Raw genomic sequence first — 18,708 nt, forward strand, 5'->3', positions numbered from 1 at the left:
GGGGGGGGGTTTTCTCTCGCTCTCAAGACTCATAGCACTGACGTCTCTATTCCTTCTAGCCCCATTTCTCGGCTGCATGGTAGGTAAAAGTCCAGCCCCAACAGACGAGCAATATTAACCAATCGCCCCAAAAGGTCCCGAACGGGGCGGAAGGGCCCCTATGCAGGTTACTATGTCCAGATCAAGCCCGGTGGCAAGAGTTACGTCGGTAGGACAGAAGTATGCCCCTTCGGCGAGTTCCCAGCTGACTTTGATACGTTGAGGCGCTGGCTTATGGTCGCCCGAAGCACAAGCGCTAGCACTCATTAGAGCTGATATTGACAGAAAGCCCAAAAGGCTCCGGCGGATCTTGACGGATCCTCGGATGCGAAAAGAGATATTAGGAGGGATCCCAAACGACGAGGCTAAAGCAATCAAGGCTTTTGCCGCTCAAAATTCGGATAACGCCCTAAAAACCAAGCCCAAGGTACGTGCCACATCTCCCTTCCGAAGCCAATTCACTTCTCCGTCGCTGCATGGGTCGGGGTGGGAGCACCAAGGGTAGAATGAGGTCTGTGCAGGCCGCTGCTGCTACTCCTCGGTCAAGCATGGAAGCGCCGTGTTGCCGCGCGCACCGTAGCTAGATCCGTCGCCATTATTTGTCATTGCGTTGCAATGGCTGCTTGGGTAGGAGCGTCAAGCCGACGCCTTGCAAGCCAAGCCACCGCAATGCGGTAACAGTAGACCTGGCGCGAGTGGTCAACATGCCCCAGGAGCGCCACGTCCAAGAGTCGTCACTGGTCGACCTCGTCGCACTGCCGAGTTCTCCCGCCCAAGGGAAGCGACAAAACGCAGGCACCACGTGCGCCTAAAAGCAAAAAAGCACAGCGTGGGTTTCCAGGCGCAGCACTACCCACGGGCAGATGGGGGCTACCGGGAGCGGACAGCGGCGTGCACAATGCCCCTCCAAGTGCCAGTCTCTCGGGTCGCTCCTCATTGCCTCTAAGGATGATCGCGCGCAGCTTTCAGCACCGAAAATGCTCGGTCGAAGCACAAGAAAATCTCACTGACATCTCGGGATCGATTCGTGGTGACTTTGCACGTTGGACCCTTCTGACCTCAATTGAACTGCAGGGATACGAAGCCAACAATCCCAATATTGAGTTACTTCGCTTGCGGAATTTCACCCTAGGCAAGCCAATCCCGGACGAAGTGGTGGTGAGTGAGCAAGGATTGCAAAAGATCGTCGAGTTGATTGGTGTGATGGTACCATTTGTGAGTCCACCTTCTGCCTCCCATTTCTGCTTCTGCTGGCCACTATCACAAATCCATGCTGCCAGCGTGACTCTGCGCACAGAGCTGGACACACTCCTCGGTCTTTAGCGTGTTCAGACTCGCTGGCCCCATATTCCCAACAGGTCCAAGTCGTCACCCAGCTTTTGGTTCCGCGTCATAAGCGGGCCAGCAAAAACCAGATGGCACGTCTGGTTGTTCAAGAGCATCACTCCACCGTGGGATTTCCCGAGCTGCAAAACTCTGCCAGTGTCTTCGCGCCTCCACCAGCATGTACAAAAACAGAATATTGCTCACTGCTGATGGATCAATAGGTTACCTATCTTAATAGTGTGGTCATGCCCGATGAGGACGATGAGGACGAGTCCAGCAGTGGTGAGACAGATGCTTGAGACGATAGTCTGAAAAGAAGGTAGCAATGCGAGCCTCGCCACCGCACTCGCAAAAGCCCAAGGCACCCATTAAAGGAAAGAAGCAGTTGACCGAAACTTTGCCCCGAGCGCAATGCGGCTCGTGCTTAGGTAGTATATTGGCAGATGTTGGATCTGGGCGCGGGCAGCGATATACCCACCCACCACTGTGTTATTGTGTCACGGTGGAGCATGTCTGTGTGTTGCACACTGTATGCACAACGACGCCCGGGCTCCCCAGCTGGGGGGGCCAATTGATAGCATCTGTCAACCTGGTAATAATGAGGCATAACGTTGTGGCTTCTTTGCGCCTCAGGGGCATCGCGCCGACGCTTGAGTGTCATTCTTGAACTCGTTGGTATTGACAAGAAGTGCCAATGGCTTCTCGTCTTCGGCTTCTGACGGATTTGAACCGTAGGCGACAAAAGGGAATTGGATGCCACCTTGGGGAAAGGCAAGAGAAAGAAGGAAAAGCTAGTAGTCTTGATGCGCGACTGCAACTCCTACACATCTGGTAAGTACGCGAGTAATGACAGCGGGTAGGTAGCAGGGGGTGGTGCGATTGTGCCTCATGACTTTTGCTTTCCCTTGTAACGGATGTGCGTCCTAGTCGTCTTTCTCAGCTGCGGTCGAGGATGGTTTTCCTGCTACCTACAGTAGCTCTTTGTCTTTCAACTCCTAGAAAAGGAGAAACGAAGCGATGTCGATTTCGGGCGGGCCCCGGGTGTGCACACATGATGGAAGAAAGAGGCCGGCGCGATGCGCTTGTGAGTTGTGGGAGGGCGGCGCAGAGTCAGGACTGGAGCAGAGAAAAAGCCCCATATCGTCTCTGTGCCGTGGTTGCAGGTTGGCACGAGGGACGAGCCGCTGAAGCATCAACCACGGATCATGTGACTCTGTCATGACAGCAGCAGATCAGGCAGTGTGACAATACCGAACCAACTTGACGACCTCGGGAGCCTGGAGATCATTTCCAGTAATTATCACCCACTATCACAGCCCGCCGCAGGCTTACTAGGGGCTGGCTGGGAGATCACGGCCTGGGGTTCCAGGGGCCTTGGGCATCCTCACACGCCTGTTAGGCACGCCCCCGGTGCTTTCTACCCGCCCAAAGCCGCGGGGAGGCTTCGGCTGGCGTCACTCTTTCCTAGCTCTCAGGTATCTTCGAGTCTGCATTACCTGCTATTAGCACATCACCGCTCCTCATGTCACCTAATCATCGATATCGTCACGATCATGGCCTTAGCCGGCTCGGATGTCCATAGAAGGGTGAAAAGGCACAGCTTGCAACGCAACACAGAGGAACATCGCACACTGCAGCAGACAAACGCGGAGGATGTTCGGGTCGAAGCATGACTAGAGTTTTGGCGGCGGACGTTTAAGGCCGCGGCGGCGTCCACTTATGATCTCTCGAGTCAAAGAGTGTTCTTGTTGGTCTGCAAGAAATCGAGCGTCTGCGTCGGGCCGCAGGGATATGCCTTCCGATTGCGCTTCTCCCACAACCGTTCACCCTTAATCTGCACACTCTATCCATTTGGCGGCGGCAGCGCCCATTTCGCTTCCAATGGCTTGGTTGGACAGTGGGAGCGCCCGAGATGATGCGACACCCTTACAGCCCCCAATTGACATCTGGAGGTTCCAGCGTCGAGTAAACGTCACGAAGGTCAACCTTCAACACGGTATCCCTGCATCCAGTGACCATTGGCCAAAGCAGAAGCATCGTCGAGAATCCCTACCGGCCCGATCTGCGATCAAATCCATGCATTCATCTATCCAAAGTCGCGTCCGCCGACGAGCTGAACGGCTGGATCGACCAGACAGCCGCCATCCAGGGTCAATAATGTTTGTTTGTCGGTGGACCCAAAGCCCCTTAGGGGATGGGAGGAATGAATGGTCAGGATTTCAGGCTTGAACATGACAAAAAGCTACATGCGGGCTTGACTTGAGGCAAATGGTCCTTCGTGGCACTGCTCATGCATGCGTTCGCTCGCTTTCCTTTGCCGTCCCAGCAACCTACCACGGCGCGGTGCGCGGGGCTGGTAAATCACGAAGCGTCGGATGCGAGGTGGAAGACTGTCTGGCCGGACGCCACAGCAGCTTACGCCACGGCTCTCTACTACAGCAGATAACCCTTGGGCAGGTGACCCATATTCACCCTTGATGTAGGAGACTCAAAGCACGGCGACGGACAGTCGAGCTTCAAAGAGGAGTTCACTGCCTCACTGCATAGACGACGCCCAGGGTGGGCATCCTGGGGTGACGCAAACCGCGGCTTAACGGCCAGAGCCGACCCTCCCCTCGCCTCTACTCGGCGACTCTGTATGGCCGCTGCTTTCTGTGCCCTTGGCCTCCTTCCAACCGGCCATTTCCCATTCGACTCGCCATACTGCGAAGGTCTTAGCTTGGGCCAGGCGGCCGGATCATTCACAAGTACGCCCTTTTTGTGGAGAGAATCCGGGTAGTCAGTTGGGAGGATCTACTCTTGTAACATGTGGTCTTGCCCGCTTCCCTCATCTGCCGTGGCTCGCCCACAGCAGAGTCCACTCTAAGGCCAGCAGCCAGCCAAGCTCGCATCACGGGAACGAAGCTTCAAATTACGCAGTACATCTACGACCGCTTCGATATGCTGACATGGCAACGACTTTTGCTGGCAGACGCATGAAAAGGACGGCTGCAGGGAAGATCCTCGTGTCGGTCAATTGTAGGGTCCTTGGTATGTGAGACGACCTGATGATGACGAGACATTTTCGAAATCAAGGGCAGTCAAAGGTTCGCACCATCGCGCAGAGGCCGACGACAGTCAACTCGATGCTCTACATCCTACTATACTTTCGCCGACGTGGTCCATGTCACAGGTCTATACAGTGCTCCAGAGTCGAGCCACTGAAAGTGTAACGCCAGCAACCATCGACAGGGGCTTTGTCTGAACAACAGCTTTCCCTGCTGGAATCGAAGCAGACAGGCTGGACCCCGTAAATGTACACCGCTCCTCCTAAAGCTTCGGTCCAAAACATCCCAGCTAAGCATCAGCTTCCCCGCTGGATGCATACCTAGAGATGACTCTTACCACGGAGAGAGTCAAGAGCGGAATTTCTGGTGGTCGGGGCCTGTTTCGCCCTTGTGGGAGTGTCAGAGGCAAACGACTTGAACTGAGACGACGGGAAACGGCCGCGATGGCTCCGCACTGGGCTCGCGCAGGGCGACAAGGTACAGGGGATGATCGATAGTACGACCGACGAGGACGGGGAACGGCACCATCTGGCAGAATAGCAATTCCTGGTCGCTGCAGCTTGTCAAGCTGCAGCCAAAGTCAAGAGCCTGAGATTTGAATTTGTCATGGCGGACATTGCTGCTAAGGTTGCAGCTGGACGTGGCGATTCTTGCTCAGGCTGTGTTCCAAGGTAACGGTAGAGAAAGCTGATCGGATTGTCAACAAAAGGCAAGATGCGCAGCCGTGAAGTAGCTGATCAACAACCAGACTCCTTGCACACGTTTGACAGCGCCCAGCATCCCGCGTTTTGAGTCAACCCGCATGGAGACGAGCAAGACGCACAGAAACGACAATACTAGTGGTTACACGCGGACATTGGCCTGACACGAGGAATTTTGCAGTGTGTCAATCATGCCAGTGCTAAAGCACCTACTACTTAGGTGGTGTACCTAACCTAGGTCCGGTACTCTCCTACCCTCGTGGGCTGATCCCCATCCGGGCGCTGCTGTTAGGCTACCTAGGTACGTTTCATGGTGGCAGAGCCCGCCCGTGGGCTGTCTTTTAGTGCTGACCTGGCTCCAAACTTGCAGGCGGCCAAAAGGCGGGAGGCGAGGGCTTAGAGGCCACCTTGCGCGTGGGATTCTTGAGTCCGTGGCTTGCGTGGAACGATACGGCGCCTAAGTCAAATCGACTTTTAATTAGGTCAAGGGTTCGCTCGCCTCCGTCCCCGTACAGTACCAACAGTAGTACTGTACAATGTACAGTGGTATTAGGACTCCTATAACTGCGGGCTGCAGTTGATTGGATTCCAGGTACGCTAGCAAACCGTCTTTATCACTTGTGGTTCAGACACCAAGCACTCCTAACTTGAAAGAAGGGCAGCCCGCAAGCTTCGAGTCTTTCTTTGCATACTTTCTCCAAGGGCCGCTCCTTGCGCGCTGCACTAAAAATGTCGCCTGTCTTGCAGTAGTTCGAGTCAAAAGTCAGACCAAACGCCAGAAGAGGTGTACTCGACCCGTATGAAGTGGCTAAAAATGCCCCAGATGTCGAAAGTGCAGTGCTCCTCTGCCTCAGCTTCTAGGATCAAGGGTTGGTGGCTCCGAAGACCTCGAAGCCACATTACACGTTGCAGATGCCCAGTGTTCTTTACGTACAAAAGCATGTCTTCAGCTCCGCGGAATGCCATCGTACCTGTGGAAGCCCGGTAGACGAATGGCTGCAGACATGTTGAGGCCGAGAGGACCTGAGAGCCGTCTACTAGTACACTACTTTAGTTTTTGCAGCTGCCGGTCGCCGTCCCTAACTTTTAAAGGCGTCAAGGTATGAGATATCTCATACTGGCGCCAGGCTGGGCTTCATGACTTTGGCTTGGTAGTACTTCAGGCATACCGTATAGCTAAACGTACTGCGGTGTACCACCACAAGTATTCTTTTCTGACGGTGGCATTGGCGAGTTGTAAACTCGCTTGATAGCATCTGATAAAGCTTATTACAATCTGACTGTTCGGCTGCAGTGGACAGTGTCCAAGCGAGACTGTGGCCCCTCGATAAGAACCTGATTACTCGGGCTCTTGTTCCCAGACCCTCGCATGGCCATACCCTTGCTAGTATGACGGTAGGTACATACGGTACTACATTATTGTCTCAGATTCTAGTCCTGGCTTCAGATGTTACCTTCAAGTTAGGTATCAAATCCTTCCGCCACGCTATGCCATGGTTACTACTGTACCTACTGCGCTGGGCTACTGAAGAACGAGACCGTAGATGGACCTGCTCTTCCTTAAGCCTGAATGATTACCTGGTATTCACGGTCGTTAATGATCGGTAGGTACCTATGATCACTTGATTGACTTCGGCCCTGTGCAAGGCTAGTCGAGGATCTGCGCAACTATTTTTCTTCCTTTTGCTCCTCTCATCGCGATCCTCAAGCCGTCACCAAACATTTAAATCCCCACCTCGAGCACCTTCGAGCTGCCAGGAATATCAACGCCGGCATACGATTCACTTTGATGCCCAAGGACAACTCGGCACGCTTCCGTAGCCTTCCCCTACCCCGCCGCATGTCATTGTTGTAAGCCAAAAGTCCAGGTGGTCCAATAAACCTATCAAGACTTTCAAATGCAACTTCAAGGCCGCGACAAGGGACGAGATAGGGACTGACTACAGCGGATTAGCAGTAGCGCGGTTGTGGCAGGAGACCAATCAGTCAATACAGGCCGACTGCGGCAAAATCCCAGGTGTGGATTTGTGGCTGGACTAGCAATAGTGGCAGCCGTGCTGTAGCAGGACAGTGGTACTAGTAGCAGCTGGAGACTGTTCCTCCACACCCGCGACCGACCTGAGGCCTCGATAGAGCCTTTTCCGATTTCTGACTCGCGCAACCGGACTAGCAGTAGTAGTTGCAGGACTACTTTGATCAACAGCAGCAGAAGACGCGCACCTGACGTGGCCGAAGCAGGGATCCAACGAGGCACGAACCTAGCGGCGTCACCATCTAGACGGTCACGGTGGAGGAGGACCTTGAGGTGTATCTCAGGATGTATCGCGCTTAGGGACAGGAGGGGCACTGGCAAGTACCTAAGGTAGGTACTGTATCCTGCCATGGCACAGCACTGCAGCGCTACAAGAGTCACGGTGACTACTAGTAGTAGGTACTGTTCTGACAAACGAGAATGGATCGTGGCAGCAACCATCAATCGTTTTCCTGGCCCGTAAAGGTCAACCCATCCTGGCTCTTTGTCCGACCGAGAGCTGAATTTGACTCTTGGGAGGGAGGTGGCCCGCCATCAACGGCCTATCAGCCGCCGCCTCGCACGCAACCATCCGGGGCGCCTGGAAATCCCGTTCTTCGCCTGCATCTGCCATCTGCACCTGCGCCTGTGCCGCCGCCCTCGCGGCCGCCATCTCCCGGAGTGGAGCCTGTACTTCCACTTACCTAGTATTATTACTGCGCTGCACGTCTGCACGTCTTTACCGGTGACGCCTTCTCGTAACGAGCCTAAGCCTAACCCTGAGCCTGAGCCTGTCGAGCGTCCTCCCTGACTTTGACATTAATAGGCCACTGTTACTACTACTGATCGATGATGGATTGATTGATTTTCATTCGACTCGATTTCTACTTCCAAGTTGGACATTGGGTTCGGCCCCATCCTTTGCACGGTCGACCACCACTACATTTTGCCTTTTTCTCCAGTAATAGCCGGACAAGATCAATCCGGACTGTGGAACATCCCGCCAGAGCTATACCTCAGTCGGTGGATTTTCACATAATTCTTTTGGCGAAGGATCAGTGGGGATCATTGGGTCATCCATCGGTAGTGACCTGTCAGCAGACGGAACGACAAGAAGCGCCGGTCAGTTCAGTCAGTCAATCAATCTGTCTATCAGCGCAATAATACGAAAAGTATACTCCTGCAACCCCAAACTCAGTTGGTGCCAGGGCCTCTCTTTCTCCCAAACCATCCTCATCAACTCCCAAAAACAACGCCCTCATCGGTGCAGCAGAACAGTTTTGTGTAAAAGGGGCAAGAGGAGGGCTGTCACGGCTGATACGAAACCCAACCAACCCACGCCTGTACGCCGCCCCGCGGGTTGACAAGTTGACACCGAGAGGAAAAGTAGCGAAGGAGGGGCAGGCGTATCCTAGATTTTAGGGTCTCTACCGACGCACAGTGGGTACGAGTTAGCACCACACCAGCCGCAAGGGAGCGATTCGATCATCCACCCTCCAGTCTAAGCAACAAGACCGACTCCTCTGACCACGCTGCATGGCAGTCAGGTGGAGCGGGTGCGCGCATTCGGCAGACGCGGAGCTGCCCTTCCTCGACCATCGTGCACGTCGCTAGGCTCAGACAGCCGAGCAAAGGCTGTAAAGGACAAAGGAAAAAAAGCACGTCCCAGATCCGAGTGTGCCCAGTGCGGCCGTTAGTTCGAAAAGGCTAGAGGCGAAGTCAGCACAGACGCAGAACAACCAACGCCCCCCCGGCGGCACACCAACACCCTTACAGGCAAGCAGGCCTCTTTTAGCAGCGGAACGGTTAGAGGGGGATCTATCGAGTCCGCCTGGCAGCTGGCACCTGATAAACCCCTGCCTGCAGACGCACTACTGGCGTTCGGGTCCCGACTCACTGGGACCTCTTAGGGCCAAAAGCGGCTTTCCAGAACAGACGGCACAAGGGCGACGGAGCTACTTCTCTGGCTTCAACTCCCGTCCCCCGCCAGCAGCCTAGCTCCCTAGCCTGGCTTACCGTGCTGGAGAGCCTAAAGTTCAAGTTGTGCACTTCGCCTGTTGTGCCTGCATTCGCCCGCCTGCCAGCCTGAGCCTATAACCCGGTTGCCACGCCTCAGTCCGTCGTCTACCCACGCAAGGCCGCTCTCCACCATCCATCGACTTGTCACGTCGAATCATCCCTCTTCAACCGCTTCGTTCCCCCCCTTCAGCGTCATCCTTTTCAGCTCAATAATACCTTCTTCACCAATCTGTCCTGTCCACTCTCGAACCTCGACCCTCACCTTTTCCACGCCTCGTCGCACACACCCTTCCATCTCCCTCCCGCCCTCGCGCCGCTGACGGCTCTCTCTCCATCCCACTGTCTCTGGTCAGCGCAGCAAAAGGCGTCAGCTTCCGTCCTCCCGCGCTGCGAACACCTGATCTTTGTTTTGCCGGGGGTTCGAGTCCGTACTTTCACACAGACTTTTTCGCCCGCGCGCCCCAAGACAAATCATATACCTTGGGGTCCCGTCACTTCAGCACACCCTTGCAGGACTTATCCTCTTACTTCTCGCTCGGTGTGTAGTGCTTGCAACTGCGCTGTTGTTTACCATTGTCGACCTCGAGCTGGTTCTGGGGTCGTCCGGATCTATTTCTGTCGCACGCTCTGAGAGCAGATTCCTCGACGACTCTGGTTCTTTGCTTCAATCTACGACACCTCGACGGTCCTTACCTTGCCCGTTCCCGTTAGCCTCGGTTGTTTCCTGGCCGCGTGCTACCCAACCCTCTGGTCTTGTATCACTCACGACAACCACCCTTGAACATGGCGCAAATGGCAGATCCCAGGGAGCCTCAACGTCCTCAGTATCCTCCAGTGGACAGCGCACCTCCTCCAGGAGATTACTACGCGCAGCAATCGCCTTCCAGGCCTCCAGTGAGGGATGACCGGAATCCGAACCCGTACGCTCACCCTCCACCGCCGTCAGACCCAGCCCGTCAAGGCCAGTATGCGGACCCTCGAGCAGCGCATCCGTATCCTCCGCCTCCGCCTCAAGGTTGGCCGCCGCAACATGCTGGCTATCCTCCACCTCCTCACTATTCGGTAAGTGTCGTCGTGTTTTCGGGCGCGAACAGTCTTCTGCGTAACGGACTGATTTCTAAATCAAGGACCATCAGCAGCACCCGGCGTATGCCTATCCCCCGCGGCCCGACCTTGCTCAACCGCCTCAACCGATGCAGCCTGATGCGTATCGCCTCCCCCCGCCGTATCCTCCTCCAGGATACTATCCTCCGCAACACTATCCTCCTCCACCACCCGCCGCGGCGCCGAGACAGCGGACAGCCATTGCTTGCAAGTATTGTCGAAAGAGAAAGGTATGTGTACTTGGCCTGGGCGAGACTGGCTCAGAGGGATATTGACATGAAACGTACCTCAGATCCGATGTTCTGGCTACGACAGTTCTCCCGACGGACGGTGCCAAAATTGTGTCCGATTCAACCAACAGTGTCTGTTCCATCCCGTGTCGTCGCAGGCTGCTTTCGTTCCGGCCAACGCTGTTTATGGGCCTGGAGCCCGCGCCCCTGTTGCTGGCCAAAACGACCGACCAGGACAAAATGGACATTATCCCCGGGAAGGAGAACCTCCAATGCTCTATGGTGCCCATGGCCAGCCTCTAGGACCTCCAAGTCAATATAATTACCCGCCGCCGCCACCACCACCTCCTGCTGCTGCTGCTCCTCCGGCAGCACACGGATATCCTCCCCCGGCGGCCTATCCTCCTTACCCAGGCATGGCCCCTTATCCTCCTCCTCCTGCTGCTGCTGGATCGCCTTACGACGCACAGGGGCAGGCTCAGCCTGTCCTGCATGATGATCGTGTCAGTCTTAAGCGTCCCCCTCCTGATGATGACCCGCACAATGAGAATTCTCATGTATCCCAGTCTCCTCATCCCACCACTCGCCCGCGACACAGTACGTACGAGTCACGCGCCAATAGCAGTGGTAGCTACGAGTATCATGATCCCAACAACAGCGGCGCACCAACGTCGCCTGCTGTGTCCACCATGAGCTACCAATCTTATCCTCCTCAGCAGCAGCCGCCTCGTTATACGAATGGGGCACATTCTCAGAAGGGCAATGCTTCACCAACATCAGGCCTGACCCCTCAGTCCGCCCAAGGCTACAATTCTCCCCATCATAGGCATAGCCATGAAGAAGGGAGGACCCCTCCTCCTGCCAATCAACCCAACTCTGCCGGCTCTTCGGCCAATGGGAGGAGTGGCATGAAGGTTCACGAAATGTTGGGCAACCCTCCTGGAGGTCTTACTGAGCAGCGAGGTCGGAGTGACAATGAGATGCTAAGCAAGCTCGACGGCAAGAAGCAATAAGGTGAATGCAGCTTCTCCGCCGCTACATTGTGGTCGGCGCCATGCTTCATTTCGTGCATGCCCAGTGGCGGCGGTGTTTGCCTGAGGAGCTGGCTCTTTGGGCGCTGCACCGGTCAGCGACAGGGACGATCGACCTAATTTCGTCTTTTTTCTTTCCTTTTGCGTCTAAAAGATACACACTTCGGGGCGACCCAACATCTCCTTATTATCCACTGCGTTTCGTCCGCACATAGTCGACAGGGAGGCTAAACTCGATGCAATTTGTTTTGGGATGGCTGTTTGATCAAATTTTCTTCCCCACGCTGCGCGAAAGATATGCCTGTTTACGAAGGGCCTAGGCTATCAGTGCCACGTCCTTTTCCCTCGTTTGCGATTGCGGAATGGAATGTAAAATGGGTGGTTGTCTGCTTTTTTTGTTGTTTTCCGGTTTAATTGTATTACGGAATGGGTGGCTTTTTGATATTTTGCGTCTTATACTGGCAGTCTCTACTTGGCCCGGCTCGGCCGTCGTGGTCCGATTCAGCATACGCTCCTGATGTATTCATAGTACCTTTTGTGCGCTTACCTTGTCGCTGGAAGGAGGTGGTAATCTCTATCTGAATCTTTGATCTTCAAGTGGAGGCGCGGTCCGGGACCCTACGAGGGAAGGGTAGGATGGGCGGCGGCACGAGCAGGAACCCTGGACGAATGGACCGAGGGACGGATGGAAGGTTTGATGGAAATGAAGAAGGACAGAGATATGAGGACGGGACAAGACCATACCGCCTGTCGGAAGGATGACACAGGATGAGAGCGAGAGGGGAACCGAGTTCCAGGTGAAGGATCAAGGATCAAGGAGGAAGGAGGAAAGGGTGTCTATGTTCTAGTAAGCCGAGCCTAAGCAGTAATGAATTGGCGGAGGAGCAGCAGGAGGAGCTTGAAGCACTGGCAGGGAGAATGGAAACCACATTGCGAAACAAACAACGCCGCCCTTTCCATTGCGATACAGTAGGACGTGGATTGTTGCCCGGCCTACTGTACTACTACTACCTAGGTAGTGACTGGCCGCCTTTTTTTCCTGTCGTGGGGTGTCGAGAGTAGTACATGGGCGTCTGCTGCGGTTGCTATTGTAGTAGTACATTATCCAGTCCAGAGAGGGAAAAAAAAGGCTCCGAGCCCCAGTCGTCAATGCAGTGGTACCCCGCCACAACTTGAATAGTATTACTGTATGATCATCGGATGGGCAAACAAACGGTTTCCACCACCAACTTGAAGTACATAGTACAGTAGTAGTGTTAACACGATTAGTAGTTACAGACTATCCGACGGGTCTTCGGTCCCCGAATCCCATTTCCATTCCCATTTCCATTTATTGTTGTAGTTGTAGACGCCGTAGGCGAGGCGAGGCGAGACGAGGCTGTGGCATCATTCAGGTCAGGTTGGCTCGGAGACTTTTTTTTAATTTTGACCTTAACCGACCCCATTACCGTACAGGAAGGTAATATTATAAGGTAGATATATCTACCCGTGTACCAACCTACTTGTCCTACCTGCCACTCTACTGACATATAAACACATGGTAGTATATGTGGCATTTTTTCATATCTACATACCTGCAAATCATCAATGATCAGCTGCAAGCTCCTTCCTGGACTGGCCATCTATTGACTGATCCGGTGATTGAAATATCAAATATCTCCTGTAATGGATCGGCCGGTGTGAATATTGCTTTACCAGTAACATATATATACCTTAGGGACTTTCTCTTCCATATTCCTACGGTAGCCAGCACGACCACAACGACGACTTATCGTCACCGACCTCCTCGGTCGCTTTCTGCTGCAGGGGACAGTGAGTGATTGGCACATTATTTCGTTTTCAACTCGAACGCAACAGAAACGAAAGAAAGATTTTGCAGATATCAGAAACTCGAAGAAAGGTCCGATTTGATTTGGGATAAGAACATTGAGATGGCGGAATCAAGTCACCCTCCACCTGATACCAATCAGGCTCAGGCTCAGGCTCAGGCTTTCACAGAGGCGAACCGCGCGCATTGGAAGTAAGTTCCTCCTCTCGGTCTCTTTTTGCACCCCCCCCATTTCTTCTTCTCCCGGCCCGGGTTTCCTGTCTCAAGGGACAAACTAATTGTCATTCTTTCTAGTCAATCCGCATCGTCGTACACCGCGGAGCCATGGCAACGCGACATGCTGAACAAAATCACGGCCTTTATCCAGCAGCACATTGAATGGATTGGCGTCGATTTTGTCGATCCGGGGCATGAGTTTGAGGCTGCCACCCAAGGTACTCCACTCCACCAGTCCACACCAGAACCAAGATGAACGAGCGCAAAGCTGACGCTGAACAAGGCAAAAACAAAAAAGTCCGCGTGCTCGATTATGCATGTGGGCCGGGGAGCGTGACGTACGCTCTGGGCGCCCGCGCCACGGAATACGTGGGTATCGATCTGAGTGAGAATATGGTGCGAGAGTATAATTCGCGATTCGGAGGGCCTTCTTCTTCTTCTGCGGGCGAACAGGGGAACCAGGACAAAACCGCGGAGGCCTCTGGATCTGACAGTAACCCCTTCACCGCTCACGCCGTGGTAGGCAATCTTCTTGACCCGGCAGATCCAGCACCGGCACACCTGTCTTCGCCGGAATTCTACAACTTCGATCTCGTGGTCGTGGGGTTGGGATTCCACCATTTCCAGGACATCCCGCTCGCCACGCGTCGGCTGGTCGAGCGACTGAGGCCAGGCGGGGTCTTTCTCATCATCGATTTTGTGACTCATGCCATGGAGAATCCGGATGCCCTTCCGGCCCTGAGGACCGTTGCACACAACGGGTTCAGTGAGGACGAGTTGCGGAAATACTTTGAGGACGCGGGCCTGCAGGATTTTGGACTCGTCAGGATGCATGAGGAGGTTTTGCTTCGTGGGACGATCAAGAGAGAGCCGTTTATGGCTCATGGACGTAAAGTTTGAGCTGGAGCTGGAGCCGGAGCCGGAGCTGGACATGCTTGAGTTAATATATGATTTATTTGAGTGCGCAAACTGTTGCCTGGGGCAGAGGTGTCCGGCGGCCATATGCAGTGACACTTCCGTCTGAATGAGTCGGGAGACGTAGAGGTTCTTTCTGGCTGGCTCTTTTTATCCTTTCTTGCAGACGTGCCGATCCGAACACGACGGCATTTGCCCTGATTTAATGCTCCAAACCATGGTGCAATAGGTGTGTTTGTTGATACGGTCGATTGACGCCGTGAGATCTCTGACGGGCCCTGCTCAATCATTTGATTCCCAACGTGGATAATCCGTCATCGAGATCTTCAAGTGGTGGTGAGATGTGTCGACCGGTTGAACCATTCGGTAGAGATGTCCTCGTTTCCAGGAGCTGCTGCTGCTGATTCTTCATCTTCTCCGCCTCTTTCTGTCTTTTAAGCCCTTCTTCCCGCTTTCTTCTCCGACGCTCGTCTTTGTCCTCCCAGCGGGACTCGGGCCTCGTTGCCGGCGCCGCCGTGTCCTCAGTGCCACAAGGTGCTGCTGCTGATGATGCTGCTGCCGTTGTAGAGACAACTGCTTTGCGCAACTCGGCTCTGAACCTCTCGCGCCTTTCGTCGTTCCATCTAAACCTCTCATTTACCACACCGGCACAAACCGCAAGGTAATTTTCATCCACGAGCTTGTGGACGGTTTCTCTTCCCTCCAGGTTGGCCGTGTCCTGGTCCCCCGAGACGACACCGACAACCGTCTCAAATCCCAGCCCTGCCGTCCTCACAGCGACCATCACCCCGTGCTCGGGCTCGTCCATGGCCCGCAGACTTTGCACTCCGCTCTCCCTGAAGCCGGCGTTGATCGCGGCCGCCAGTAATACACGTGCATGATGTAATGTGGCACAAAGGATATGGAGGATGAGAGGGGAGAAAGAGAGATGAACCAAGCGAGGATTGGAACTGGCACCCACTCCTTTCAACAGAGGGGCCACGTTATTGTTTGATGGTGATGCTTGGGGTAATTCCGTCTGTTGGGGAGAAGAGAGCTTGAACAAGCTTGTAAAATATTCAGCGTCGTGTTGAACCAGAGGTTCTGAATGGACCGCCTCAGTGCTAGTTGGATTCGCTGCCGGTTGTTCTGAAGCCTTCAGATTGGACTTTGGCGTAGGAATAGGATCATGTGAGACATAGAGCCAGCGGCCACCGCCTTTTCCGCCTGGAGATGCAGTCGTGGTCCCGGTTGATCTTCCCGTTGATACGCCATCGTCTGCATGCCCCTTTGCACCATTTATTGGCTCTCCATTGCCAACCCGGACTTCCAATATCTCAGGCTCGGGCTTGGGTTTCCTTTTCGGCCCTTCGACAAAGACAGCTACTCTGCCTGCACAACTGCTGGTCGTCACTAGTCCGTCATATGCGTTGATTTCAGCAATGAGCTCGCGGATCTGGGCGTCGACCGTGCCTTTTGGAGATTTGTCTGTATATGCCTCATCTGACTGTCCCAGCAACGAGAGAATCTTGGCTTTTTTCGCCTTGAAACTCGGCGGTATCTCTGGCTCTGAATGAAGACGAGGCATTGATGAAAATTAACCGCCGCCCGATTTGTGTTACCGTGGCTGGCAGAACTTCCGCGAGTAATCAACTGGATGGCAGTGAAAAGCTAGAGTTCTGTTCATAAATGACATCGGTTTCGCTAAGAGTGGAGGAAGATGGGACTAAGCCCGGATGGATTTGTTGGATGGGATATCAATTGCGCGTGTTTTCTGGCTTCGCTTCTGACAAAGTGCTGGCTTGATATTGGTTTTCAGACCACAAATGTACTTGGAATTCCGCCAGTCGAGTTCGAAGCCAATCGGCAGCAAGAAGCTCAGAGTAGGGGCTGGGTTTGGGAAAAGGATGCGGTCGAGGTTATGAGGGTACAATTGATGTTGAAAATACTACTAGTAGGCGGAATTCTAATATGGGAAAGGTGCGGCATCTGATTCGATGGAGATCAGGCACTATGCCCGTTTAGGAATGATATCAATACAGTGAATTTGCATTCACTTTCACTGTCTGCCACTCATGGCAGTAGAAGTATCAATCTATCTAGCCGGCACCGTGGACTGTGTTCGTATCACAAGTCATCAAATGTCTTCCTTTCCAAACTTGAAGTGAATGTTCCAGTGTCAACGCCTTAACCTCAACCGTGTCCGCATAACTCCAATGTACCGCCCAAACCGTGCCATAGCTTCGCCATAATAGTAGCTCAACGTAACAAGACAGCAAGTCGGACCAACTCTGTTCTCACGCCATCGGAGCTGCGAAAACAGTATTTCCTTCTTCGGCATCTTCAATTGCTGTCGAGTTCTCAGCATCTTCGGGCCACTCAAGCACCACATCCTCCTTTGACGGGCTGAACGCCGCAGCAATATTAGGCTTTCGTGCTTTGTTGCTAAGCCGCCTCCACTTGTTGGCAAGAGGGTTAAAGTGTGCGGGCAGACCCTTGCCGTGGGTCTGTTCCTCGTCGACTTTGGCGATCTTGATGAGTTCTCTCTGGATGTCGGCGAAGGTGTCAAACGGGATATAGGGGAGTCCATGTTCCTTGCAATATTCTTCCAATTTCAACCCCCGCCGAGCGAAGAGCACGTCGGCTTCACGAGCAGCGGGCAGATCTGAAAGTCCATCACCGATAAAAACGATCAACGGGATGGTGCCGTTTTCACTCTGCATCTCTCGAAACTCGTTGATGGTTTGTGCCTTGTCATGACCCAACTCGTTGTCGTGTCTCCAAACCGCTTCCCACTTGCTACCATCATCGGCAATCTTGACATCGTTGGCAACAATGTCAATGTGCTTGCTCATGTCCTCTCCAATGAAATGATCGAGGACTTTCCGTAGGACAGGCTGAAGACCGGCAGAGATGACGTAGAAAGGAATGTGATTGTTGACGCAGAATTCATGGAATGTCCGAAAATCAGGATCGATTTGTAGCGCACTCTTCATCACCTCGAATCCGTTCTCGAGCGGCACATTGAGTGAGGAATACAACTCGTCTGAGACTTCTCGGAACGTCCGTTCCCCGCTCTCCATCTGCTTTGCAAGTTCTGCTCTTCGTTCTGGGCCGCATCCGAAGTTGTCGAATAGCGTGTGGCCGGTGTCTTGGTGGAAGATGGTGCCATCGAAGTCTGTTATGTCTGTTAGTATATGGTCCTAGTCTCGCAGAGCAGTTCACACAAAAAACATACCTGAAAAGATGACGATTTTCCGTTTCGTGCCCATGTTGGCACTGTTTGCTCGCCGGATACCCTTTGTCGTCTGTTCCAGCGGCATCTGTTTAGGCTCGGACGGTGGCGGAGCAATTGCGATCGGAGCCATTTTGGATATAAAATAAAGTGTCTTGCTTGTCTGAGCTGGTGTTCAATGTGTGAGTTGCGTTGTCTTGGGAGTCAATGTTATAGAGAAGAAAACAGTTCAAATGCATCAAAGCACGACAACGAGATATACGCAAGAGGCGTCAACGCTTGTATCGGGCCCGGTATCCACCAGGGAAGTGGTGGATCGTATTAGCACGATAGAAGGGTCTGGATAGATCGTCAGGACTTGGACATCACCAATCCCAGTTTGTGATTTTCTCCGATCGAAAGAAACGCTTCGAATCATTATTGGATGCAGCACGTGAATAAAATGCACGTCGACGCCATTTCCCTCATGTTGAACGTCGGAAGAGCCGTTCTGTGGGTACCGAGATGGAGCCAGATAAAGCACGATACTGACGCAGCCGGGTGGCGAAATTCCAGTCCTGCAGGAACAGTACCAGTCGCAGAGCCTCAACCGATCGTTACCTGCCGCACTGCAATATTGTCTCATTGCAAATGTCGAGTCTCCTTGATTCATGGTGGATCCTGATCCGAATCAGAGTTTCAGCTGGCAACTCACAACGACGCTTTTGATGTCAACACTGCAGCCACCAGCATGATGAGGAGGAGCTATCACAGTCGGATACTCTGAGGGCGGTGAACAGCCAGCGTCAAAGATCGATACCTTATCATACTTCCAGAAAGATGTCATTTGTGGGACTGGGCTTGTTGTGGGTATCTAGGTACTAGTACCTCACCAAACATGGCTCGCATATGACATTATTCTCGCAAGTTCTGAGAAGGGCTCGGTTTAGTACAGCTACGGCCATTATTATTCGACTCTGGTACAATAGAACAGTATAAGCGAGGTGCTAGCATTAGTAGTACAACGTACTAGTAGGTTCAATATCAC

General features: G+C 53.5%; 5 protein-coding genes across 5 annotated transcripts in view; 3 read left to right on the forward strand and 2 right to left on the reverse strand.

The window, feature by feature from the left end:
• HMPREF1120_04467 (uncharacterized protein) overlaps nt 1-1,664 on the forward strand; it is a gene marked incomplete at both ends in the record, with an annotated part of 2,891 nt that extends 1,227 nt beyond the window's left edge. The window contains 5 exons of the mRNA XM_009158598.1: nt 60-79; nt 135-208; nt 264-466; nt 1,114-1,254; nt 1,587-1,664. Coding sequence (XP_009156846.1) covers nt 60-79; nt 135-208; nt 264-466; nt 1,114-1,254; nt 1,587-1,664 — 516 coding nt within the window. The remainder of the gene's footprint in view (nt 1-59; nt 80-134; nt 209-263; nt 467-1,113; nt 1,255-1,586) is intronic.
• An 8,262-nt stretch (nt 1,665-9,926) lies between these two features.
• On the forward strand, nt 9,927-11,490 carry HMPREF1120_04468 (uncharacterized protein; the record flags this gene model as incomplete). Its single annotated transcript, XM_009158599.1, has 3 exons — nt 9,927-10,205; nt 10,271-10,477; nt 10,540-11,490. 3 exons carry the CDS (start codon nt 9,927-9,929, stop codon nt 11,488-11,490), a joined length of 1,437 nt encoding a protein of 478 aa, XP_009156847.1.
• A 1,554-nt stretch (nt 11,491-13,044) lies between these two features.
• HMPREF1120_04469 (uncharacterized protein) lies at nt 13,045-16,369 on the reverse strand. Its single transcript, XM_009158600.1, has one exon. It carries the CDS (start codon nt 16,032-16,034, stop codon nt 14,754-14,756), a length of 1,281 nt encoding a protein of 426 aa, XP_009156848.1. The 5' UTR covers nt 16,035-16,369; the 3' UTR covers nt 13,045-14,753.
• HMPREF1120_04470 (uncharacterized protein) lies at nt 13,805-14,452 on the forward strand (the record flags this gene model as incomplete). Its single annotated transcript, XM_009158601.1, has 1 exon — nt 13,805-14,452. The coding sequence occupies one exon, from the start codon at nt 13,805-13,807 to the stop codon at nt 14,450-14,452; it is 648 nt and encodes a 215-aa protein (XP_009156849.1).
• Nucleotides 16,370-16,416: 47 nt separating the features above from the next.
• On the reverse strand, nt 16,417-18,462 carry HMPREF1120_04471 (2,3-diketo-5-methylthio-1-phosphopentane phosphatase). The gene is made up of 2 exons (XM_009158602.1): nt 17,685-18,462; nt 16,417-17,624 (listed from the first exon to the last, which is right to left on the reverse strand). Exons 1-2 carry the CDS (start codon nt 17,812-17,814, stop codon nt 16,744-16,746), a joined length of 1,011 nt encoding a protein of 336 aa, XP_009156850.1. The 5' UTR covers nt 17,815-18,462; the 3' UTR covers nt 16,417-16,743.
• Nucleotides 18,463-18,708: the final 246 nt, after the last annotated feature.

This window comes from Exophiala dermatitidis, assembly GCF_000230625.1.
Source record: "Exophiala dermatitidis NIH/UT8656 unplaced genomic scaffold supercont1.4, whole genome shotgun sequence".
Classification (NCBI taxonomy): domain Eukaryota; kingdom Fungi; phylum Ascomycota; class Eurotiomycetes; order Chaetothyriales; family Herpotrichiellaceae; genus Exophiala; species Exophiala dermatitidis.